This window comes from Homarus americanus, unplaced genomic scaffold (genome assembly GCF_018991925.1).
Source record: "Homarus americanus isolate GMGI-L3 unplaced genomic scaffold, GMGI_Hamer_2.0 scaffold54679, whole genome shotgun sequence".
Classification (NCBI taxonomy): Eukaryota; Metazoa; Arthropoda; class Malacostraca; order Decapoda; family Nephropidae; genus Homarus; species Homarus americanus.
Window position 1 is genome coordinate 1,192,697 of NW_024722701.1, and position 21,540 is coordinate 1,214,236.

At 37.5% G+C, this 21,540-nt stretch overlaps 1 protein-coding gene across 1 annotated transcript; it reads right to left on the reverse strand.

The window, feature by feature from the left end:
* Positions 1-3,373: 3,373 nt before the first annotated feature.
* Positions 3,374-19,571, reverse strand: LOC121863040 (PCNA-interacting partner-like; the record flags this gene model as incomplete). The annotated part of the gene is given in 12 exon segments (XM_042361510.1): positions 3,374-4,017; positions 4,329-4,500; positions 6,094-6,210; positions 6,879-7,027; positions 8,775-8,982; positions 11,521-11,675; positions 12,265-12,774; positions 13,448-13,601; positions 14,824-14,957; positions 16,696-16,895; positions 17,405-17,557; positions 19,487-19,571. Coding segments are annotated over 11 exon segments (2,208 nt in total). The 5' UTR covers positions 17,550-17,557; positions 19,487-19,571.
* Positions 19,572-21,540: the final 1,969 nt, after the last annotated feature.

Below are 21,540 nucleotides of genomic sequence, written 5' to 3' on the forward strand. Positions count from 1 at the left end.
AAATTCGCTCATTGCCCAAAATAAAAAAGGTCAAATTTGAAGTGAAACACGTATCGTGTTCCTCCCCTGTCTCCTCCTACTCACCCAATGGCTCCTCCTTCCCTGTGATTCTCCTCCCTCCCCTGTGCTCTCCTCCCCTGTGATTCTCACCTCCTCCCCTATGCTCCTCCTCCCCTGTGCTCCTCCCTTCCCCCTGTGATTCTCCCTCCTCCCCCTATATGCTCCTCCTCCCCTGTGCTCCCTCCTCCCCCTGTGATTCTCCTCCTCCCCTGTGCTCCCTCCTCCCCTGTGCTCCCTCCTTACCCTGTGATTCCTCCTCCTCTATGCTCCTCCCTCCCCCCTGTGCTCCTCCTCCCCTGTGGCCTCCTCCCCTGTGCTTCTCCTACTCCTGTGCTACTTCGCCCCCTGTGCTCCTCTCCCCCTTTGCTCCTCCTCAGGGCCGGATTCAGAGGAGTGGGCAAAGTCAGGCAACTGCTTGAGGGGCCTCCCTATGTGCAGTAGCTCAGCTATATCAGGGCTGGTCGACTTGAAACCACATGAATGACTCCAGTCATGTCTCACGTTGTGTGTGTGTGTTTAGGAATTTGCACACCATCAATAAATATACAGTTAATTAAAAATTTCTCAATGTTCTAATTTCCTTAATATAACTGCATATGGCTTCAAATTCTCCTCCAAGAGTGTTCAAATTTAAAAATTTCGGGGGCTTACAGGGCCCCCGGAACCTCAGATGTTTAGGCTTGCTTCCTCGCCATCGCACTCTCTTGAGTGGTTATAATGAGGGGGCCTCCTGAGGCTGCTTATGGGCCTCCTGAGTCCTAAATCCGGCACTGGCTGGAGCGACTGTAGTATACGGTGTACAGAGGTGGAGTTGTGTCTACCGGGCTACTTACACAGTAGCATCCATTAATATAACCTAGGTTAGGTTCAGTATCTGTAGTTCATACTCTAATGTGTACTTTATTGTATTACAAATGTTGTTTCTCTTGTTTTCTGGTGTAATGTATTAATAAAGCCTCCAAGTGCTCAACTCTACGATACACAATGTATTTTTACTGAACATGTGATGAATTCCCAATAAAGATCAATAAATCAGTCGAAACTGTCTCTTTGAAACCTTTTTGAGACGTTAATAATAACAAAAATACGATCGTTTTCAGGATTCTAATACTACTAAAAGCTCTAAAAGCTGCTAATAAATAAAGCACATTATGTACATAAAACTCTTGTTAAAGAATCAATACAACTTGACGATAGTAGTAAGCTAATAGGGCTACAAACATACAAAAATAAATAAACAGGAGGATAGGACCACCACTGAGCCACGACAGACTTAGTTATTACACCTTAACGTCATTCTTAAAGCTCAAGAAACTGCATTAAAATTGGTCCACTCTGTATCTGTATTTTTCTGGTTAAATAAACTGTTTCAATATCAAGTGTGGACGAGCTGCTCTAATCTCGGCTCACAGAGAGTTGGCAGAGCATATTACCTATAAGAGAAGAATAAAGGTTAATATAACTTACGTCCGTCTCGGTCCAGTTGTTAAGACTCTTCTGCCATTATAAGGGTCCGAGTTTGGTTCTTGGTGCTTCTCTATATTTTTTCTTATTTTCTTTCATTATGGAGAATTATTTCATGATGTTATTCCCTATAAGTCAATTGGACGATGAATTTGATCTGTTTTAATATATATTTGAGCTGCCCCAACCCTTCAGCGCACAGTAGGGAGGGGACCTGAAGTATAAGAGAGAAATCAAAATTTATTTTAGAAGCGCTTTAGTCCAGTAGTTAAGATTTACACTCGCCTTCGAGACGGGTTCAACTCGGCCTTTCTCTTTTTTTCTTTCTATTGTTTTCTTTATAGGACGCTGTTTTGCTGCATTATAAAGTTAATCAAAAGTAAATGGACCATAAATTTGACGTTTTCGTGTTTCGGATATTAGTTTGACGAATGCTTCAATGAACAAAATGATCAATGAAGCCCGTGACGTCACTGAACCTTCATATAAATGCCTCGACTAAGCGTATCAGGCCCTTTCTTACCCGACCACTCACCACTCACGACTGCAGCTGACAGGCAAAGCCAAGTCACACCTCGCCTCTAGTCTCCATATATTATTTCAGTAATATCGTGTGTAATTTTTTTCGGTAATAGAAGATAAATGGTTATTCTTTGGGATAGTGTTTAATATAGTTAATTTGGCATAAAAATGTTTAAGTAAAGTTGCGGCCAGTTGTTGGAGCAGTTCACTTGTCATAGGCTGCTCCCCAAGTTTCACTGGGCTGTAAGGCCTATGGTACCTACTTTGGCAAACTAATACATTTATATGGTTTAGTATTATATTGCGTTTCTTTAACGTCTAGTCAGTAATTATTTAATGTTTTTGTTAAATATACCGCCAAATGAGCCATGACAAACGGGTAACTTGGCGTAAACCGTACACCAGTATTTACGTAATAATTAACCAGTAAGTGAGTACAATGACCAGATTAGGTTAAAGTACTAAATTATTTAATTTTTAATTTCACATTTCCCTCTGTGACTGTTGGTGGTCATAACTCAATATTTCAAATTCATCACCACCACTGTATTCATTAAAAATATATAATGACTCAGTTTAAAAAAATATAACTCTTAAACTGATTTATGGGAGTTGAAAGTAATAGTTTGTTCTGGTGAAGGCAGGCCAGGGGCAGGTGGTGAGACCAGGCGGGCGAGGTGGGTGAAGGCAGGTGGGCAGGGAGAGAGCTGGGCGGGGTGGGATGGGGTGAGAGCCGGGCAGGGTGAGATGGAACGGTGGGGCGGGGTGAGAGAGAGTTGGAGGTGGGGTGGGGATGAGAGGCAGACGGAGCAGGGGTGAGATGGAGCGGGTGGTGAGGTGAGGGTAGTGAGGCGGGTGGGTGGGGGTGAAGCCCAGGCGGGGGTGAGGCCAGACAGGGGGCGGGGTGGAACGGCCGGGCGAGACTTTACCATCAGTTGTTTCTTCTTTCTTCCATTTACATTAATTTTACTACAGGTACAACCAGGGTCTTATTTTTCAGTTTTGGATGGAAAACCGCGTCTTGAGTGTAAACACTAACTAAAACAACGCCATCCCGTCTCCTCTTGTGTGACTCATTATTAGTAATTTATATTGTATAAGGTGCATTAATAAATTAATAAATATAATTTAAAGAATATAATTTTTATTGTTCATTAATTTTACTGTTTGGGGAAAAAAGGGGTAAAAAGCCACACAAAAGATGTGAAAAGGTCACACTTGGCAATGCCTTTCATTATTATTGCTTATTTTAATGGTAATTAATGACTCAAGATACGACGATTCACCTTACACCACAATGTTGGAGGACACATTACTGTCGTAACTGCTGTATAGTACAATGAAACTCTTAGTGTGACACTGCTGGGATAATTGGTGAATGTGCATACACAAAAGTTTTGGCGAGGAAATGAGTTATAGAACTTATTGTACAGACAATGCATTAAAAATAATATACAGTAGGGTCTCATAAGACAGATTTGATAATACTGTAAAGTACATGGTAATAAATGTCACTAATTATTTGCTGAAAGCTGATAAAATTAAATTTCATGCTGGTTAGCTCAGTCACATACTATACTTACCACTGCTCACCTCTCAAGCAGTAGCCTAATCCACCCACCCACACATCAATGGGTTTACTCTACACAATATTGGTAATATATTAATTTTTCAATACAATAAATACTCTTGATATCTTTCAACATTTCATTCCACATAAATCCTGAAATATGACGTGATTGCCTTCTGGTCTTTTGGAAGAGGTTTCTTCTTGTTATTTCTCTTAGCAACCTTCTTAGCAGGTTTCAATTTTTCACTTTCTGATTTCTTATCAACATTGGATATATCAGACAGTAGAGATCTCTTGCTGCACTTTTCTTTTGTTGTCTCATTAACTGTCTTCTTATTTATTGTCTTGCTCATAGAAGTCTTGACCAATGATGACTCACTTACTCTTTCCTCTTCCACATCCTGTTAAAATAGAAAACAGATCTAGTTATATTCACATGTCGATAAAACAGGCCAATCTTGTCGTCCATTCTTAACAGTAACGACCAGTAAAGTGCTATTCCCTGTATGGAAAGTCTCAACCTCATGTCTTATTAACAACACACACTAATATCAGAAACCAATGTTTGTTTCTTGGTAAAATTTTTAAGCAAAAGCCAAGAACAGAGAGACAAATATGATTAATATAAAGTTTACAGGGAGGAAGAGGTGAGGATGAAGATAAAATGATTAGACTAAACTTTTGTGTGTGTTACCAAATTCTCCCAACATACCTGTGTCTGGGATACTGACTCTACAATATCTCTCCAGTGTTGATCAGGTTTCTTCTTTTTACCCATAGCCTTGAGTGTAGGTCCAATGATCGGAGAGGTTGAGGGAAAGTTAACTGTTCCTTTGTTTATGGGGGAAAGATTATGAGGAGCCCAGGCACATCCTGAATAGTACCTGCAAGATTAAGATTCTGTGATGTCTGGAATTGATTTTATAAATTAAAATATTGTAAAAATAACAACTTGTAAAATGGGTGACTAGTCTACGCAAAATTTTTAAGTCATCTATAAAGACACTGCTTCACTCCAGTTGTTGACCGTTAGGGACACTGAAAACCCATCGTAAGGTGATTGATCGTATATCGACATTAATAACTTGGGGGAAAAATAGGTTCCGTTCCCGAGACCCCGAAGAGCCAGAATTAGCACTCAGAGCAGTAATTTTTCAATTCTTAATTTTGGGTAAACATGTAATTTTCTTCTTCTTTTTTTTTTTACTGTTACATGCACACACAATCTTTCATACAGAATTTGAAAAAAATTATTATAAGGTCACAAACATTTCTTACATACGTGGGAGTTATCACAAAGAGTGGGGGAAGGGGGGAGGAAGGGGAGCAGAGTAGAGGGGTGGTTCTCAGCTGTTCTCTGTCTCATGTCCCATGTCACAATAGTCAAATGGCAATACAAATTTATTTTTTTTTGTATATTTTTATTTTTATTTATTCCTCACATTTACTGGTACAATATATATTAGAACATAAGAACATAAGAAAGTGGGATAGTGCAGGAGGCCGACTGGTCCATACAGGGCAGATCCCTTTCACACCCATCCCAGCACTTCCATGTGCCTATCCAACTTCGTCTTGAAGCTCCCTAGCGTCCCCGATCCTACTATAGCACTCGGTAGCCTATTCCACATATCCACAACTCTATTACCAAACCAGTGCTTGCCTATATCCTTTCTGAATCGGAATTTATCTAATTTAAAGCCATTTGTTCTAGTTATTTCGTTATTACTGAGCTTCTTCCACACATGATCCATCCTCTGGGCAACGTGATACAGTTCAGCTGCTCAGCCTGGCAGTCACTGTGGACGGGGAGAGCCTCCCACGTGGGTCACATGTGTTACACCATTCCAAGATTGTGTCATCATACCTTGGAATATTGCAAGTTATTGTACATCACATTTTCATACCAGTGACAATGCAAGAAAAGTATTCAGGTGGCCATCGGGTAATGGCCATCGTAAATCTCATCTTAGCCAACGCATAGTGGTATTTGGTGTTAATTTATTAACATCGTAAAACTGATCAATTGCATATCAATCAATAAATCGACGGTCAGCACCTGTGTATAAACTTAGAACCCAATTTAAGAAGATTTGATTTGCAATTTTAGTTATGAAAATTAAAATTATTTGATTTATGAGTGACCCCCCCTCCTCCATGTAAACATAGGCTGATACAATAGCTCATCAGAGGTCAAGTATGTTATATTTTGGGGTAGAGAATATATCAACAATTATATAATGTTATATAATGAGAGACAGAGAAAATCTGTGCATCAGTTTATGTGAGGTTTACTCAGGATCATAATCCTTTAGTAAATCGGGGTCTGCCTATAGTACAGTACTCCCCTTTTGGTTTCATTGCCATGGGGCTCATGGAACATTCTTAAGGCCAAGATCTGTGCAATTGATTATCAGCTGTGTCTTTCCTTTAGGCTTCATAAAATATTCTAAAGGAGAAAAATACCCTGAACTTACTTTTCAGGCACTGAAGCAGGTGTGACTCCACAGCCAGTTTTCTTCATGACTCGCTTCAGCAAAGAGTCTTCTTCATCTGCAACTTCCATATCTCTGTTTTCAGCTTCAGCTGGGGATCTAAAAGAGATAATCGAAGATGATTGATAGATTGATTGAGTGATTGTGGTAATTACATCCTTGGCAACGCAACAGTTTAGTTCATATTAAGGCTTAAAAGACTAAAATAAAATAATGCAAGATAAAAAGACAATAATTAACAGTGTCCTTCTCCATATATATATACAATAGAAGTCCAAAAATCTGGACTGCTTGGGGATTGGGTCGGTCCGGATTTTCGGATTTTCCGGATTCTCAGGCAGTACTTTTAAAATTCAAATTTAAGGAGGAATAAAGAAGAGATGAACAGGTACATTTTGATAGTTTATTCATGCGCAAATATAGCATGGTTCATTTATCAAAACGAGCAGTTTAAAAAAAAAAGCTGTGAAATCTAGAATTTTATTCTTTGCCTTTTTTATATCATAAATTGTAGACTTTCCAACGTCGTATGTTTCCATTAGAACAGTATTGCTCACACCACGTTCTAGTTTCTTAATTATTTCAAGTTTGTCACTCAATTTCAACGTGTTCTTCTTTCTCTTCACGCAACGAAGTTTATCTACTTTAAGAGCCATTATTATGGGCTTGTACAGGTCAAGAGGTAAAAGGTAATTTTTGTTGAGAAAAATAAATTTACGACATTCTAGACATAAGTAAACCGACGACATTTTGAGAGGCTCACTAACCTGAAGAGTGATAACACAGTAGGGATCCTGATTGGTGAGGAATATTTCTTTGAACTGTTGCACTGAGTCAAATAGTTCTCACCCAGTGCATCCACAATCCCTGTGTCAGAAAAATGGCCGCTAGCTTCATCACACAGCTGAATTAAGAGCTGAAAATTCATAAAAAAAATTACTTACAAGTACAGTACGGCTCTCTAAAATAAGAACTATATTTTCTCATTAAATAATACAAAAACTTAATACTGTAGTCATAAATTACTACATATACAACATAAGATGTATGAGTAATACTATGTAACTATTGTATTTATATACAGTATGTACCTGGTATATGCTTAACTTCATAGTTAACTACAATTATCTATAAATTGTGCCAATGTTGTTATAATCTACATCAAACTATTAAATTTACTACTACCGATTGTTTAATTTGCATAATAGTACTGATACTTTTATCATTTTCGCCACTCATTGGCTCGTTAGCCGCTTGGGCAGTCATTCACGTCTTTGTTACACACTGTTAGCATGTACTGGGCATTCACTGCCTAATGAATGTATCTGAACCTGCTCCAGTGTTGGTCAAGTCTGGTCTTGAGAGCAGTAACATTTGAGCCATGTAACTCGGATTTCACTTAAAAAGGTTTTCTATTTAAAACTTTTTAACAAACTATAATAGATAAAATACTTACATATAAATATCCAGTAACTATACTTAAATGATTACAAAATAATTTATATACCCTGGAGGTGGTCAGCCTCCTTCATAATCTCAAAACTCCAGCTCTGGAGATGAAACTTCTATTCTGAAAGCCAAGGTTAGGTGGTAGTTACCATCCTCTCTCCAAGTCCTCTTGGAATTTCTGTCTAACATGGTGGTTACAAGCAAAATGCCTCCAGGCTGCCTTATCTGATCATGTCTCCCAAATGTGATCCATTCCACTCACTATTTCTCTCCTTCCTTCCACAATACTTGCTGTTTTTCATCATCCTTGACTCTGTTACCTTACAACTCACTTGTTATTCTGCCATTATTAAATCAAAGTTAATTCACTAAAGCTATTCTGTGGGGTAACATCTTGTACAGTATCTTTAACTTTCCAAGTCATCAGTACTGTTTTACAGCCATTTTCTGTGCCTGCGTATGTTAGCCATGATTACTTGATTGCATGTCCCCAGATGCCATCAGGCACTTTTGATGTAAGTTTTATTGCTGGATGCCCTTCCTATCATCAACCCACTTTTACAAAGTGGCAGCTGACCATTACCTGTAGGACTTTAAAGCACCCTACTAGCCAGCAAGGCAGGGTTGCCACTCTGAGGTAATCCGAGATTACCCATCTACCTGAAAAGTATTTTTCTCTCGTCTCCTCTGCCTCTGATTGACCTCAGAACCAACAGGTTCCTCATTGCTCACTCTCAGCTGCTAAAGCCTAAGCTCCACTCAAAGAATTCATACATCTGAATGCTAGAGCTGTTTGTTCCATTCCCAGTCCAGTTTTCTTTTTCTTGTTACCATCGGTCGGGTGGAGTACTTGTGTTCTCAGCCCTGCCTCTACAGCTATGGTTATGTTCACCCCATTTGTAATCCATCTCAAGGTGCAATAAATCTCCTCCCATGTATCAAGCTGTTTTCCCATCTACTGTTTTTTTTATCAAAAGCAAAAAAAAAAAAACTTAAGAAAGGCACAGAAAGCCTATTTACAGTAAGCCCTTGTACAATAGCACATTATATAACGCACCTAAAGCTTATGAAGCTGTCCTTCACCTTATTATTCTTTGACAAGAATACTGTAATAAAAATATATTGATTTTATTGGTCTTGTGTTAATACTGTACTTAACATATAAATAAAACAGCCCATAGAACAAAGTAAACAAGCAAAGTAACTATACTAACCCTGAGGCACGGTCGCAGAGACCCAGTTGTCTGATGCAGCTTTATATGTGTCTCAGGTTCATCTGCTTCAGGAGCCATGTCCAGCAGATGACTCAAGGCTAAGTTAAGGCTGCCCCACACCTTCTCTATAGCACTCTGTTTGAGAACACGGCCTCTCATTCGTACCAGAATGGATTTAATTGCCGACAAAATTTGTAATGCAGCTTTTCTGGAAAAGGAAATACTGTAAAAGACTTGAGGAAAACAACAATGAAATGGGCATGTTGTGTAAGCGATCCAGGCTTGTTACAGGAGATCAGCTCTATAGTCATTTAACTACAAATGATGGTCTAATAGTAACTCTAACGACTCATTACCATTGTTTAAGGCTACTAAATCCCTTACCACAATAGAGTACATAATGACAGGTGCTGGCCCCTGTGACCAGTGTAAGAGCAAGAGTCATAAACAGGTGTAATTTACAGTGTAGAAAAGGACAGAATTTTTATAGCCAATATTCCCAGAGCTTAGAGTCAGAAAGTGAGGAATGGTAGTAACAAAACTAACTACTGTACAGTACTAAAACTATAAAATCATCAAGACAGACAGGACAGTAGAGTGACCTGGGTTTCATGGGCCAAAGTCTAAATTGGCATTTTTTGACATTGGCCCTTTTTATACTCAGCCAGAGATATGTACAATAGCTAAAACAACTATCTGTGCAGGTGGGAGTCGATATGCTACCGAAATTTTACGTGTGACTAGTGACAGCTCCCGTATACCAAAAGTTATCGTCCATGGTCTCATATTGTTTCCCACAAAGTATGCACAGATAGTTGTTTTAGCTACTGTACTTATTCCTCACATTTATGGAGCAATACATTAGACCGAGGAGGGATAAAGGCTCCACTTCTGCGGATGCATAAAACTAAATGTCACAGTTGATGAAATGGAAATCCGCTGTTTGCGAGGGTCTACTGTATACACAAAAAATTTTCATTAAAAAAGGTTCCGAGACAGTTTAAGAGGTTTTGGGAAGTACGTATATTTTTCAGAGAAACATAATCTCGGCTTAATAATGGGAGTCTACAGGAAAATGTGTTCCGATTTACGAGAAAGTTATCCATGAGACTTCTCAGGATCGGAACCCCTTTATAAACTGGTGAATGTCTGAACCTGTCAAAAGATTAAACTGGAATCATAATCACTATATTTGGCTTGCAAATTATTTTTTTCCTGCCTGCATCTCCTGCTTTTCAGTCACTCTCACATGCAAATTACCTGTACATTCCAAATCTATTTCCCACATAGCCTGATCATAACTCCTACATAATCTGGTTATATTCCTGTAATTTATACACATTCCTGTATCAATTCCTATATATGATAATTGGTATATATTCCTGTAGTACATAAATTTCTATGTAATTAATATACATTCCTGTATCAACTCCTACGGATTGATTATTTTCTTGTGTTGTTCTTCCAGCTATGACTTCACTTAAGCCTCCCACATCACCCATGTACAGTATCAATCAATATCAACGTCACGTTCAAGGAGTCAATCTACATGGCTCTACAAGGAATCTTCACAATAAACTCTCACAATTTTTCATAGTACAGTAAACCCTCGAAAATCTGGACCCGGGAAATACAGATTTCAAAAGATCCGGACAAAATTTTGGGGGTTCTGAGATAAGAAGCCCCCTAGAAGTTTCCCTAAGAAACATCTCCAAACCAGAGCTAAGATCATTTTAGGCCTGTGGGCACTGTTTGACCCGAGGAGGTGGGAAACATAAACAGAGTTGACAATTGTTGTTTGTGGGAATATTATTTCATTCACTCTAGTAATGATACAATGTTTCTTATTATGTTATCATAGGTAAATGCCTGGTTTAGATACGGTAATTTGTTTATCACTACATTAGTACTGTATTTTTGGCGTTTCTTATATCATTTAATATTCGCCGGAAAATTCGGACAATCGGCCTTTCCGGACAGGTGGTCCCCCTTTTAGTCCAAATCTTCGAGGGTTGACTGTAATTTACTCATAATCTGGAGGGAAAGATTTTTTTCCTTCTTCTCCTTCTCTAGATTAATTACTTATAGGTACTTGTTACTGGAGTAAGACATGAACCACATCAAGGAAAAATTATGGGGTAAAAAAGATTAAAATAAAATCATGAAATAAGGAAATACGAGCCAAGATTCCTTAAATATTCTATGGCCTATGAGCCTGAAAAGATGTTCTGAATTGAGGTTGACAAGGGATTAGTAATATACTATCATTTTGCCGGATATATGAATCGTATCATAAAATATCAATGCTCTTTTGTTTTCTTACCGAAGCTCAGTGATTCTTTCCCGCTAGATTCAAATAGAGAGCCAAGATGATTTATTTTAAATAGCCTGAACATGCATTAGGATGTGAAGGGAAAGTCATATTTGTTGCCATGATTCAGAACTACCAAGTCTAGTTGCTGTCTCATCTTAAATAAGACAAAAAATTCATAAATAATATAAGAAAGTCCAAAGGTTATGTAATTGAGTAAAGATTAATATTTTGTTTTAATTTAATCCCACACTTTTGTTTCATAGTCCTACTTGTTTGTTTAGATTGTAAGGTCTGCATCACCTGTCCTAGATGGTTTTATGTCAAAATTCTCAGTACAGTACTAAAGATCTACCTCCTCTTCCTCCAGTTCCCAGCATAACGAACAAATAGAGACGACACAGACCCGACAAAGAGATCACCAAGAACACTTACCCTGGGTTTGGTTCTTCCTCTACAATGTTCTGCAGTTTCATGAGGGAGTCAACAAATTCTTCAAGAGGCTTAACATGGAGTAATACTGGATTATTTGGCTCTGTCTGGTAGCCCTTCCCTCCTAGCCTCTGACGCATGATGAATGACAATACCGTCTGGCAGAAAAAATCCTCCACTCAATAGTTAAATGTTAATATGGCATGAGGAATATACAGATTTAGGAAACTTTTAACACAATCAGATTTCTTCTTTATAATCATCTTTATCAAAGTTGTGGCAAGTAATCGAGATTAGAATGCCGACATTTTGAAATAGAGTACATGCACAGTACCCTGTTTCGGAGTACTGTACAGTACTTAACTATGTAGTAAATTCTATAATAATGATAATACAATCCATGGAGACATATGCCATACAGGAGGAAATTCTCTATTACTTCCACAGTGACACCAACAGCCAGGGAAATGTAGTCAACATATCTCTGCCTTAGAATATATATTGCTCATGGCGACTAAAGTATATTTAAAATGGAGCTAGAAAAACCAAAATATACAAGGTATGTCTGTAGGAGTGAAATGACTAATTACGATATACAGTACAGCCTTATTTGATGCAAGTCATATCATATGCTACTCAACTAGGAACCTCATACAGTATATACATAAAGAGGTGAAAAATGCCACAGTGTAATGATGAACATACCAATCTACCTATTGCAGTACAGTATGATTAAGTATATCTTACCTGATACATAGGCATGTTTTTCTTCTGAGCTTCAACTCTTATGTCAGTAAAGCCCTGTTGTTTAATTTCTCTTCCTGGCATACTACAAGCTAGAGTAAATGCCATCTCATCGCGAGTATTTATCAGAAGCCGGAGATGTGCAAATATTAGTTTCTCTATGTAAGACTCCGATTCACTGGCAATAAAATTCTTGCATGGACTTGTGTTAACACCATTAACATAATCAGTTAAGGTGCTGTCAATAATGTCTACTTCAACATTTACTGCTTCATCATATGTATGATTGCGTGATTCATTTAGCTGTTCTTCATCATCATCTCTTGCTGATGATGAAGGTAGAACATCATTTTCAACTATGCCTGACATATTGAAGTCTAAAGAGGCAGTTGAAGCGTCATGTGTCATAGGAAATTCTGTGGACACCTTAAATATCTGGGAACCATGCAGCATTAGTTTCAATAGTTCTCTTTCCATAGCTGATATTTGATTCACACTCTCAATGAGGTAAACCTGCAATAGAGGAGAGCAATGACCAATATATTTTTCTGATATAAATTAAAGTAAATTCATTCATCAATCCATGAGTATCCAACAGTCACAATTGGACAATCAACAATCTAGAATACTGTATCTAAACATTGCATCTGGAAGTACAATCACTCATAATAGTCCCGTCACCTCTCTACCCTTTCAACAAGCTCCAAGATTCATACTCGTGAACCCGAAGTAGTACACTCTGATGTATTTTCGTGTCAACAAATACTTTGGATTCACGAGTCCAAATCCCGGGGTTTGTGGTTCAGGAGGAGAGGCGACAGGACTATTGTGGGTGACTGTACATTACTGACAAGGAAAAAAATGATACACCTGTATAAGGGATGATATAGTTTTGGATATACCTGTATTAATGGAATTATATTCTTTGTACACAACTTTGAGTAATAAGAGATACATGCACAATGGTCACAAGAAGTCAATGTTATAACAATTCACATTTGAAGAAATTATGGACAATTGTATGATAACTGTACAGCTTGTGAATATACATACTACAAATCTTACTCTTCTCAAATACTATTTCAGTATATCAATTTTAAATATTTTCTGCTAAGAGAGAGAGAGAGAGAGAGAGAGAGAGAGAGAGAGAGAGAGAGCACTCTATCTTCAGGCTTTATCATAATACCTTAGAAAAAATATCCTTGCAGAGTTCCTGGTGCCTTTTAATGTTTTTCTTTAAACAAGTGTAGATCATAAAATGGTCCAAACACCCTGAGTTCTTCATAAATTCACAATAATCCTGTACAATTTCCTTCATTTCTCGAGTTACTGGATCCCATCTGGAAAATGTAATACAAATTAGCCATGAGAGTTACATGCAGAATACAGTATTGAAGAAGAAGAAAATGATTACAGTTAAGTTGTTCTTGTAATCATCAAATAAAATACAAAAGACAATAAGACAATGGAAGCTGAACAAATTACAATGTTCCTCACACCTGCACATTGCAATTTGCTTATCTTCAATATCTTCTGTAATTAGTGTATGTAAATCCTTAGAGCAATGTGTTGAAAATTGCAGTGTATTAATAAATCTGATGGCTACTTGAACAAATAATTTTTATTATTCCTTATCTTTTTATAACACTATTGTATAAACACTTCCACTGTGCATCCAATGATTATACTGTACAAAGGTCCTTAGCCATGTAGTGTAAAATGCAGTTAATACAATATTACAATAAAGGCAGATCCCGATTTACGAGGATTTGATATGCAAAAATTTGCAGCTAAAATTTTTTTCTCAAGCTTTGATTTCCAAACGAACACCCCAAAGTTGTGATGTATATATTGTATGCTAGAAAAACCACTAAGTATTTTTACTTACATTATGCTTATTTATCTCATTATTCTGTACAACACTCACAAATAAACTTTCAATGTGTCACCACTCTCCTACAATCACTCTCTACAGTAGGAAACCTCTTAAGTTGGAAACCACCATAAATTGGACAAGCTCTGGCCTTGGGGGCGTTGTGTGGGGGCAGTATTTGGGCGAGGCTTAAGTTCCCACATCTTTGTTTTTATAACGATTGCACTGCCTCTCATTTTTTCTTCATAATTTAGTGCTTCCCTTGTGTACAGTATTATTATGGCCTCTAAATCAAGTTAAGACAAAATAACACCACTGATGACTACTGGGAGGAAAGGAATGGTGCTCAAAACTCTACCAATTGAAGAGGAACTTAATATATGAAACATAATTAATACTTGGGTCTCCATAAACATTATCTGTGAGTAGTTTGGGCTGAAGCAGTGTACTCTACATGACATCAACTAAATATAAGTTAAATTTTAATTTAAATGTAATTAAATATAGGCATAACTCGTAAGGAGTTTAACAAAGTGTTTTCGTGTTATATACTGTAATGGGAGTCAATGAGAAAATATTCATTGATTTCAAAAAACTATTTACGAGAGGTTATCAAGAACGTGACCCTCTTGTACTGCAGTACTGCACGTACTTCACTTGACAAAGTGCAGTTGAACAGACAGTCTCACCTTTTACTTTGAGTACAGGTACTGGGAATTTTCAAGTCTTCCTCGTCTTCGGATTTGGTCTCTAAAGTATCTCTATATAACTCCTGCCAAACATCCATCACATCACTTGCAGCTGCCATGAATTCTCCATGTTTCTGTAAATTGAAATAGTTTGTCATAGTGTATAGTACTTGTACTTTTGAAATATTTATACAAGTAATATCTCTGTTAGCCGGAATCCCTCTTTGCCAGAACTCTCCAATAACCGGAATTGAAATCTGCTCGGAAGTTTTCCGGAAAATTACAGGTTTGAGAAAATTTTTCCGAGGGTTGCATGTTCTGGAAAATTCAGAGAAAAATTCCAGAAACTCTATCCAAATTTGTTTTTTCTGGGTCTGGGAACAAATTCAGAGGACGAAAATCAGGTATATTTTTGGGGGAAATTCAGAAAAAAATTCCCGGTACCCGTAAAAAATCCCCCATCCCCAGATGAAATACGTAAGGCATCATTCTGGAAAATTCAAAGAAAATCCCAGAAGCTCTCCAATTTTTTTTCCCGGTCTGGGAGCAAATTCCAAGGATGAATAATGTGCAATTTCTGGAAAATTCCGAAACTTTGCCCGATACCCAGAAAAATTCTGGGCCTGGGGATTTTTTCCGGGTTTCAGAGAATCATCTCGTTACCCGGAAATCTCTCATTCCCTGAAGTGCTCTGCACCAATTGTACCGTCTAACGGAGATATCACTTGTATATTCAAATACATAATAATGGTTGCCCTTCGTGTAATGAGGATGACCGGCCCAAGGGCCACCCAGGCATGAATATATTTAAGGTATAGAAGCTGTCGCCAACACAACAACCACACCGAGTTAACGAGTTGCATGAATCCAGTGTCAAGGAATAGTCCGCGAAGATCGGACAACTCGCCAACTGCGCTAGCTAACCATTATCCCGGAATACTATCCGCAAATCGATTAACATCTAGGTTCCCAATTACTGCTGGGTAGACAGAGGCAAATGGTATAAAGAAACTTGCCTAGAGTTTCACCCTGCCCTCACTTGCAAGGTGAGCATTACACCACATACTGTACTGTATCTATAAACTTACTTGGTATTGATGGTCTTTTACAGAATAATCCACAACATGATCATCACACAGTTTACTCCCAGCAGTATTGCACATGTGCTATTCTTAACAGCTTTCATGAACATCCTGTACTGCCTCACTCTATGTTTGCATCTCATCTTCTGTTTTTCCAAAAGTTCAGTAACACATTCTCTTGTCTATTTCTACACAGTATTTCATTCTGAAGTACAATTCTACATATGGATACCAAAATGCTGAAGAGGTGAGTTAGGGGAAATATACCCAAGAAAAAATTATATATATTGTACTGCCATATATTTAAAAATGAAACTGTATACTGTACAGGTTGACCCTCTCTTGTCCGATATTCCATCGATCAGGAGCTCCCAATTAATGGCACTATTGTAAGAAATTGTCCAGCAAACTTCCCAATTTACTGACATGTAGTTTTCCAGTTGATCCCAGACTCAATTCTATTGTTACCAGTACTGTACTGTAGTTGACAGTTAGGCATTACTGTAATTTTCTAGTCTATTAATTCTACATCTCAGCTTACTGTTCGACCATCTGGACAGTTGTTCTAATCTTTTTTTATAACCTTCTTTGTCCAGCATTAGTATTGGAAGAAAACAGAGTAACTAAGGGAAACCTGGCCTGTATGGTAGGGTCACACTGGATAACACCCTCTTCACAGCAGGTTGAAGCAAAGTTCTGCTGCTGGATGTCCCTTCCTTACACCAAAAGTTGGCAAGACAGGGTCACTGCTCCTTGTGGCATGGCAAACAAATAATGAAATAAAACTCACATTTTTGTTTGATCTCGCTAAACACAGCTGAATGGCCTGATACTGATCTTGCAGGGATAGCAGGATGGTACGTTCTGAGAACAAAATGTTATGTTTCCTGCACAAGGATATGACATAGCCAGTCAGGCTTGACACTTGACCTATGCCTTCCCACCCTGCCTGAGCCAAGTACTTCACCTCACACTGCAAACTTTCTTTCTCTGGCAAAAAAAATAAAGAATCATTAAAAATTTTCATATCCTGTACCCAAACAGTATTCTGATAGCGTTTATATAACAATATTATTTCAGTGTCCAGAAAGTACAGTATTTACTAGTATAGTAGTGTATCTATAGAACAGATTCCAAATACTCGCTCCAACACATTTGTACGCAATAAATCATTAACACACACACACACACATATATATATATATATATATATATATATATATATATATATATATATATATATATATATATATATATATATATATATATATATATATATATATATATATATATATATATATATATATATATATATATATATATATATATATATATATATATATATATATATATATATATATATATATTATCAGACATATACTATATAGTAAATACTGCACAGTATAACTCAATTTTTTACATAACACTCTGTCAGAGTGAGGTCATTAAATTCTCACAATTGTATAATAAACACTGACAGACAGACTAACATAACAAACCTTTAACTAAGCCTTCCTGAACTTTCTTGAGGATGCTCCTCCTTTGCATGTCATTGTCCAGGGCAGGAATGAAGAACACCTTTGTCATATTCTGACCACTATTAGGTCCTGAAGGATGTAAAACTTGGGCCTCGTATTCCCCCATGTGTAAATCTGGGAGACAAGAACATCATTTTAATCTTTTTTACATCAGAAGACAATGGTACTGATAACCTAAGAAGTTAACAAGCTGAAAAGTGGCCAAGAGGACAAAGTTAAGTTCTGTAAAGTAAAGTAAATTATGAGAATCTAGCTACAGGTTCAATTCTTCATGTCATTACCATATGAAACAACCAGTCATTTCAAAGTAAAAGTAATAAGTAATATACAGTACAATTTATTAGGGAAGTCATTATAGTAACTCTCTTGACAGAAGGAAAGTAATGTAGAATCATGGAAACTTTAAACCTCTGGGCTAAAAAACATTTTCTTTATTCTCACCACCACAGATCTCACCTCTTCATAAGTTGTCACAATAAAGGTCTTGATAGAAAATATTTTTAAGGATAAATATATATCATTAATTCACATTCTACAATAATCATCTTCTCGCATGAAAAAATACTGTTATTCTACAACAAATTTCACTATGACTTGTGACAAAGTGCAAGATGTTTCTTTCAGTACTTTAAAACACTTTAAAACGTTCTAATTCAACAAGAATAGTCTTTTTACTTTTAAAAATGTCACTTATTAAGGCACAGTCAAAACTTTTTCACCCTGAAGATACAGTACGTTGACCTGCCACCCTGGTGTACCGTCACTACCAGCAGTATACACGACCATTATAAACCAAACATTTCACAGACACAATATACAGAAAATTGGCAGCAACTTCTCAATACGTATCTGTGTATAAATGTTCATAAATTGTTTCTTAAAATAATAACAGCAACCTATAAGATCTACAGCAATTTTTACACTATTATTTTATTTTCACACAACAAAGGAATCTTAAGAATTTTTTCTTAGCAATCAATAATGATATCTCTGGTAGCCGGAACATTTGGTGCAGAGCACTTCCAGGAATGAGATTTCTGGGTAATGAGACGACTCTCTCAAAGCCGAGAAGAATCCCCCATCCCCAGAATTTTCTGGATACCAGAACTTTTTTATCTCAAAATTTCCAGAAAATGTACCTGAATTTCATCTCTCAATGCCGGGAAAAAAATCTCCCATCTCTGGAAATTTCCGGGTACCAGAAAATTTTCCTCGGAATTTTCCAAAATATGTGCCCCTCAGAAAATTTTCCCCAAACCTGGAATTTTTTTTAGAGAATTTCAGTTTTGGGAACGATTTTCCGAGAAAATTTAAATTCCGGCTATCGGAGAAGTGATTCACAGCCCGAATTACGCTTGTACGACCATCATTTGACTTCATTGCGGCTACATTTGGTTACATTTGGGTAATTCCTCGCTCCCTCGGTACATGCACGCGATCTATTAACTCAGATTAAAGTAAGTTTTCCAATTTTTTGTGACTTTCTGACACCAAATACTAGTCGAGAAGTGATTAGCAGTCCGATTTATTCATGTAAGACCATTATTTGACTTCATTGCGGCTGCATTTGGCTACATTTGGGTCAGATTCATGTGGGTAATGTCACTTTTCACTGCCATACAGGACAGAGGTTCGTACACAAAGAATGCATCATATTCATTGACACTATATATAGGTCAGATTCATGTGGGTAATGCCACTGTTCACTGCCACGCAGGACAGAGGTTCGTACACAAAGAAGGAAATACATCACATTCACCAGCAGCATATATGGGTCAGTGGATCACATACATTGGAGTCATATTCTAATTGAAGACTATTAACCAAACGAATTTTTACCTTTAATTTTACGAGTGATAAGAGGCAGTCCTCACTCAGTAGTCGTTAACTTTTAAACCATTACAGTAATAAAAGTCTTAAGTCCTTCGCCTGTATATAATTATGTACTGCTCATGACACTACAAATTATCTCTTATGTCTTAACCACTTATAAATCTACACTTTTTAGCGCTAGAGACAAAGAAAGGGTTAATATTTACTCACAGCTGACGAGGTGGTCGACAGGAAGAGGATTTAATTTTGGTGGTTGATAACAAGAACAACGGACGCTGGCCAAGCGCACCTTGTATTATTGTTTATCAAGGAATATTTAATAAAAAAGTTACACTCTAAGCATATAGTTGGTGCAGTTGACGATATTTGGCATTAAGTTAGTTGGTTTTTTTAATGTTAGATGGCGGCATTGTAGCGTTGGTGAGTCTTTACTTATAATAATTTGTATTTTTACTTTTATCCTCTTCGCCACAGATCGGCTCGTTAACTCTGTTGGCAAGTAATGGGCATGCGCGTCTGCACCGTTTACTTTTTTGTATATATTTGACCATTAAACGGGAATGTATGCATAATGATGGCTCCAAGTGAGTAGAGTACACGCTTTGCAGGAACGATGTTTTTTTAGGTTCGGTCATCCAGCGAACTTAGAAATTTAACTATTAGAATCGGTAGTTTATACAATTCTAGGAAACTTTCCTTCTATGACGTTTTCCTCGCAAACGACTTAAATATGCCGTAGGGGGAGGGAATCTAGCTTTAACAAAAATAGTTACCCGTAAAATAATAACTATTTTCTATAAAAGCATTTAAGTTCGTTTTCTATGAATAACATATTTTATACTTTTACTCAAATTGTTCCCTCGGAGTTTTTTTTTTCAGGTTTTTTTTGTTTAACAAATTTATTGGCAGAGCTTGTAGTACAGTTTGCCTATTCTGAGTAATTCAGTCAGGTCTTGACACTGAGGGTGGTATCACTTCTCACTGTCACGCAGGACAGAGGTTCACACACAAAGAAATACATCATATTCATTAACAACTATAAATGTATAGAGGTCAGATTCAAATGGATAATGTCACTGTTCACTGCCATGCAGGACAGAGGTTCGTACACAAAGAGTTGCATCATATTCATTGACAGTACATATACATATATGTAAACACGCACACACACATATACATACATATACGTATATACATACACATATACACGTACACGCACATATACATGCACACACGCACACATACATACATATACGTCGGTCAGATTCATGTGGGTAATGTCACTTTTCACTGCCATACAGGACAGAGGTTCGTACACAAAGAATGCATCATATTCATTGACACTATATATAGGTCAGATTCATGTGGGTAATGCCACTGTTCACTGCCACGCAGGACAGAGGTTCGTACACAAAGAAGGAAATACATCACATTCACCAGTAGCATATATAGGTCAGTGGATCACATACATTGGAGTCATATTCTAATTGAAGACTAATCAGTGTGGGCTAGCAAATTTGGGATAAACAGCAAGAATGTCCTCAAGCACACCTGATTCAATGAAGTAATTACATAGTTCAAGATACAGTAAGTCAGGTGGCCTGAAGTCTTTGACAGTGTCACATTCAATAATATAGTGTTCAAGTGTATGCTTTAAAGGTTTATCACAAAGTTTACATGCTGAGTGTTCCGGTATGGGTACAGCGTTACTAACTTGCCAGATGTGTCTGTATCCTAGCCTAATTCTGGCCACGACTACATCACATTGTCTGGTTCTGTCCTTATGCTGGCCATACCGGTACCTCTTGTTACAAAATTTGTCATATTTACTAATGCTACAACTGTCAGGTCTCTCTGCATTTCTCACTTCATCTAGATCAGAGTTCATGATTCTGACTTGAATGTTTTTAATTACAGCATTGGACAGACCAAGGTCGCGGTCAACATTTTCTTTCTTACATGCCTCATTGGCCAGTCTATCAACATGGTCATGATACCTGATTCCAACATGGGACGGAATCCACACAAATTCGATACGAAAGTTGTTCTCATTGGCAGTTATCACATTCCTTTTAATATCACACGCAACTTTAGACATAGAGCCTGACGGGCTGTTCATTGATTTCAAAGCACTTTGAGAGTCACAGAATATCACCCCACCTCCATTTTCTTTGAGGTAGTCTGTGGCTAAGTAGATTCCAGTTAGTTCAGTTTGTGTTGTGCTGGCCCAGTTGTTCAGCCTTTGTTTGGTTGACACTATCATC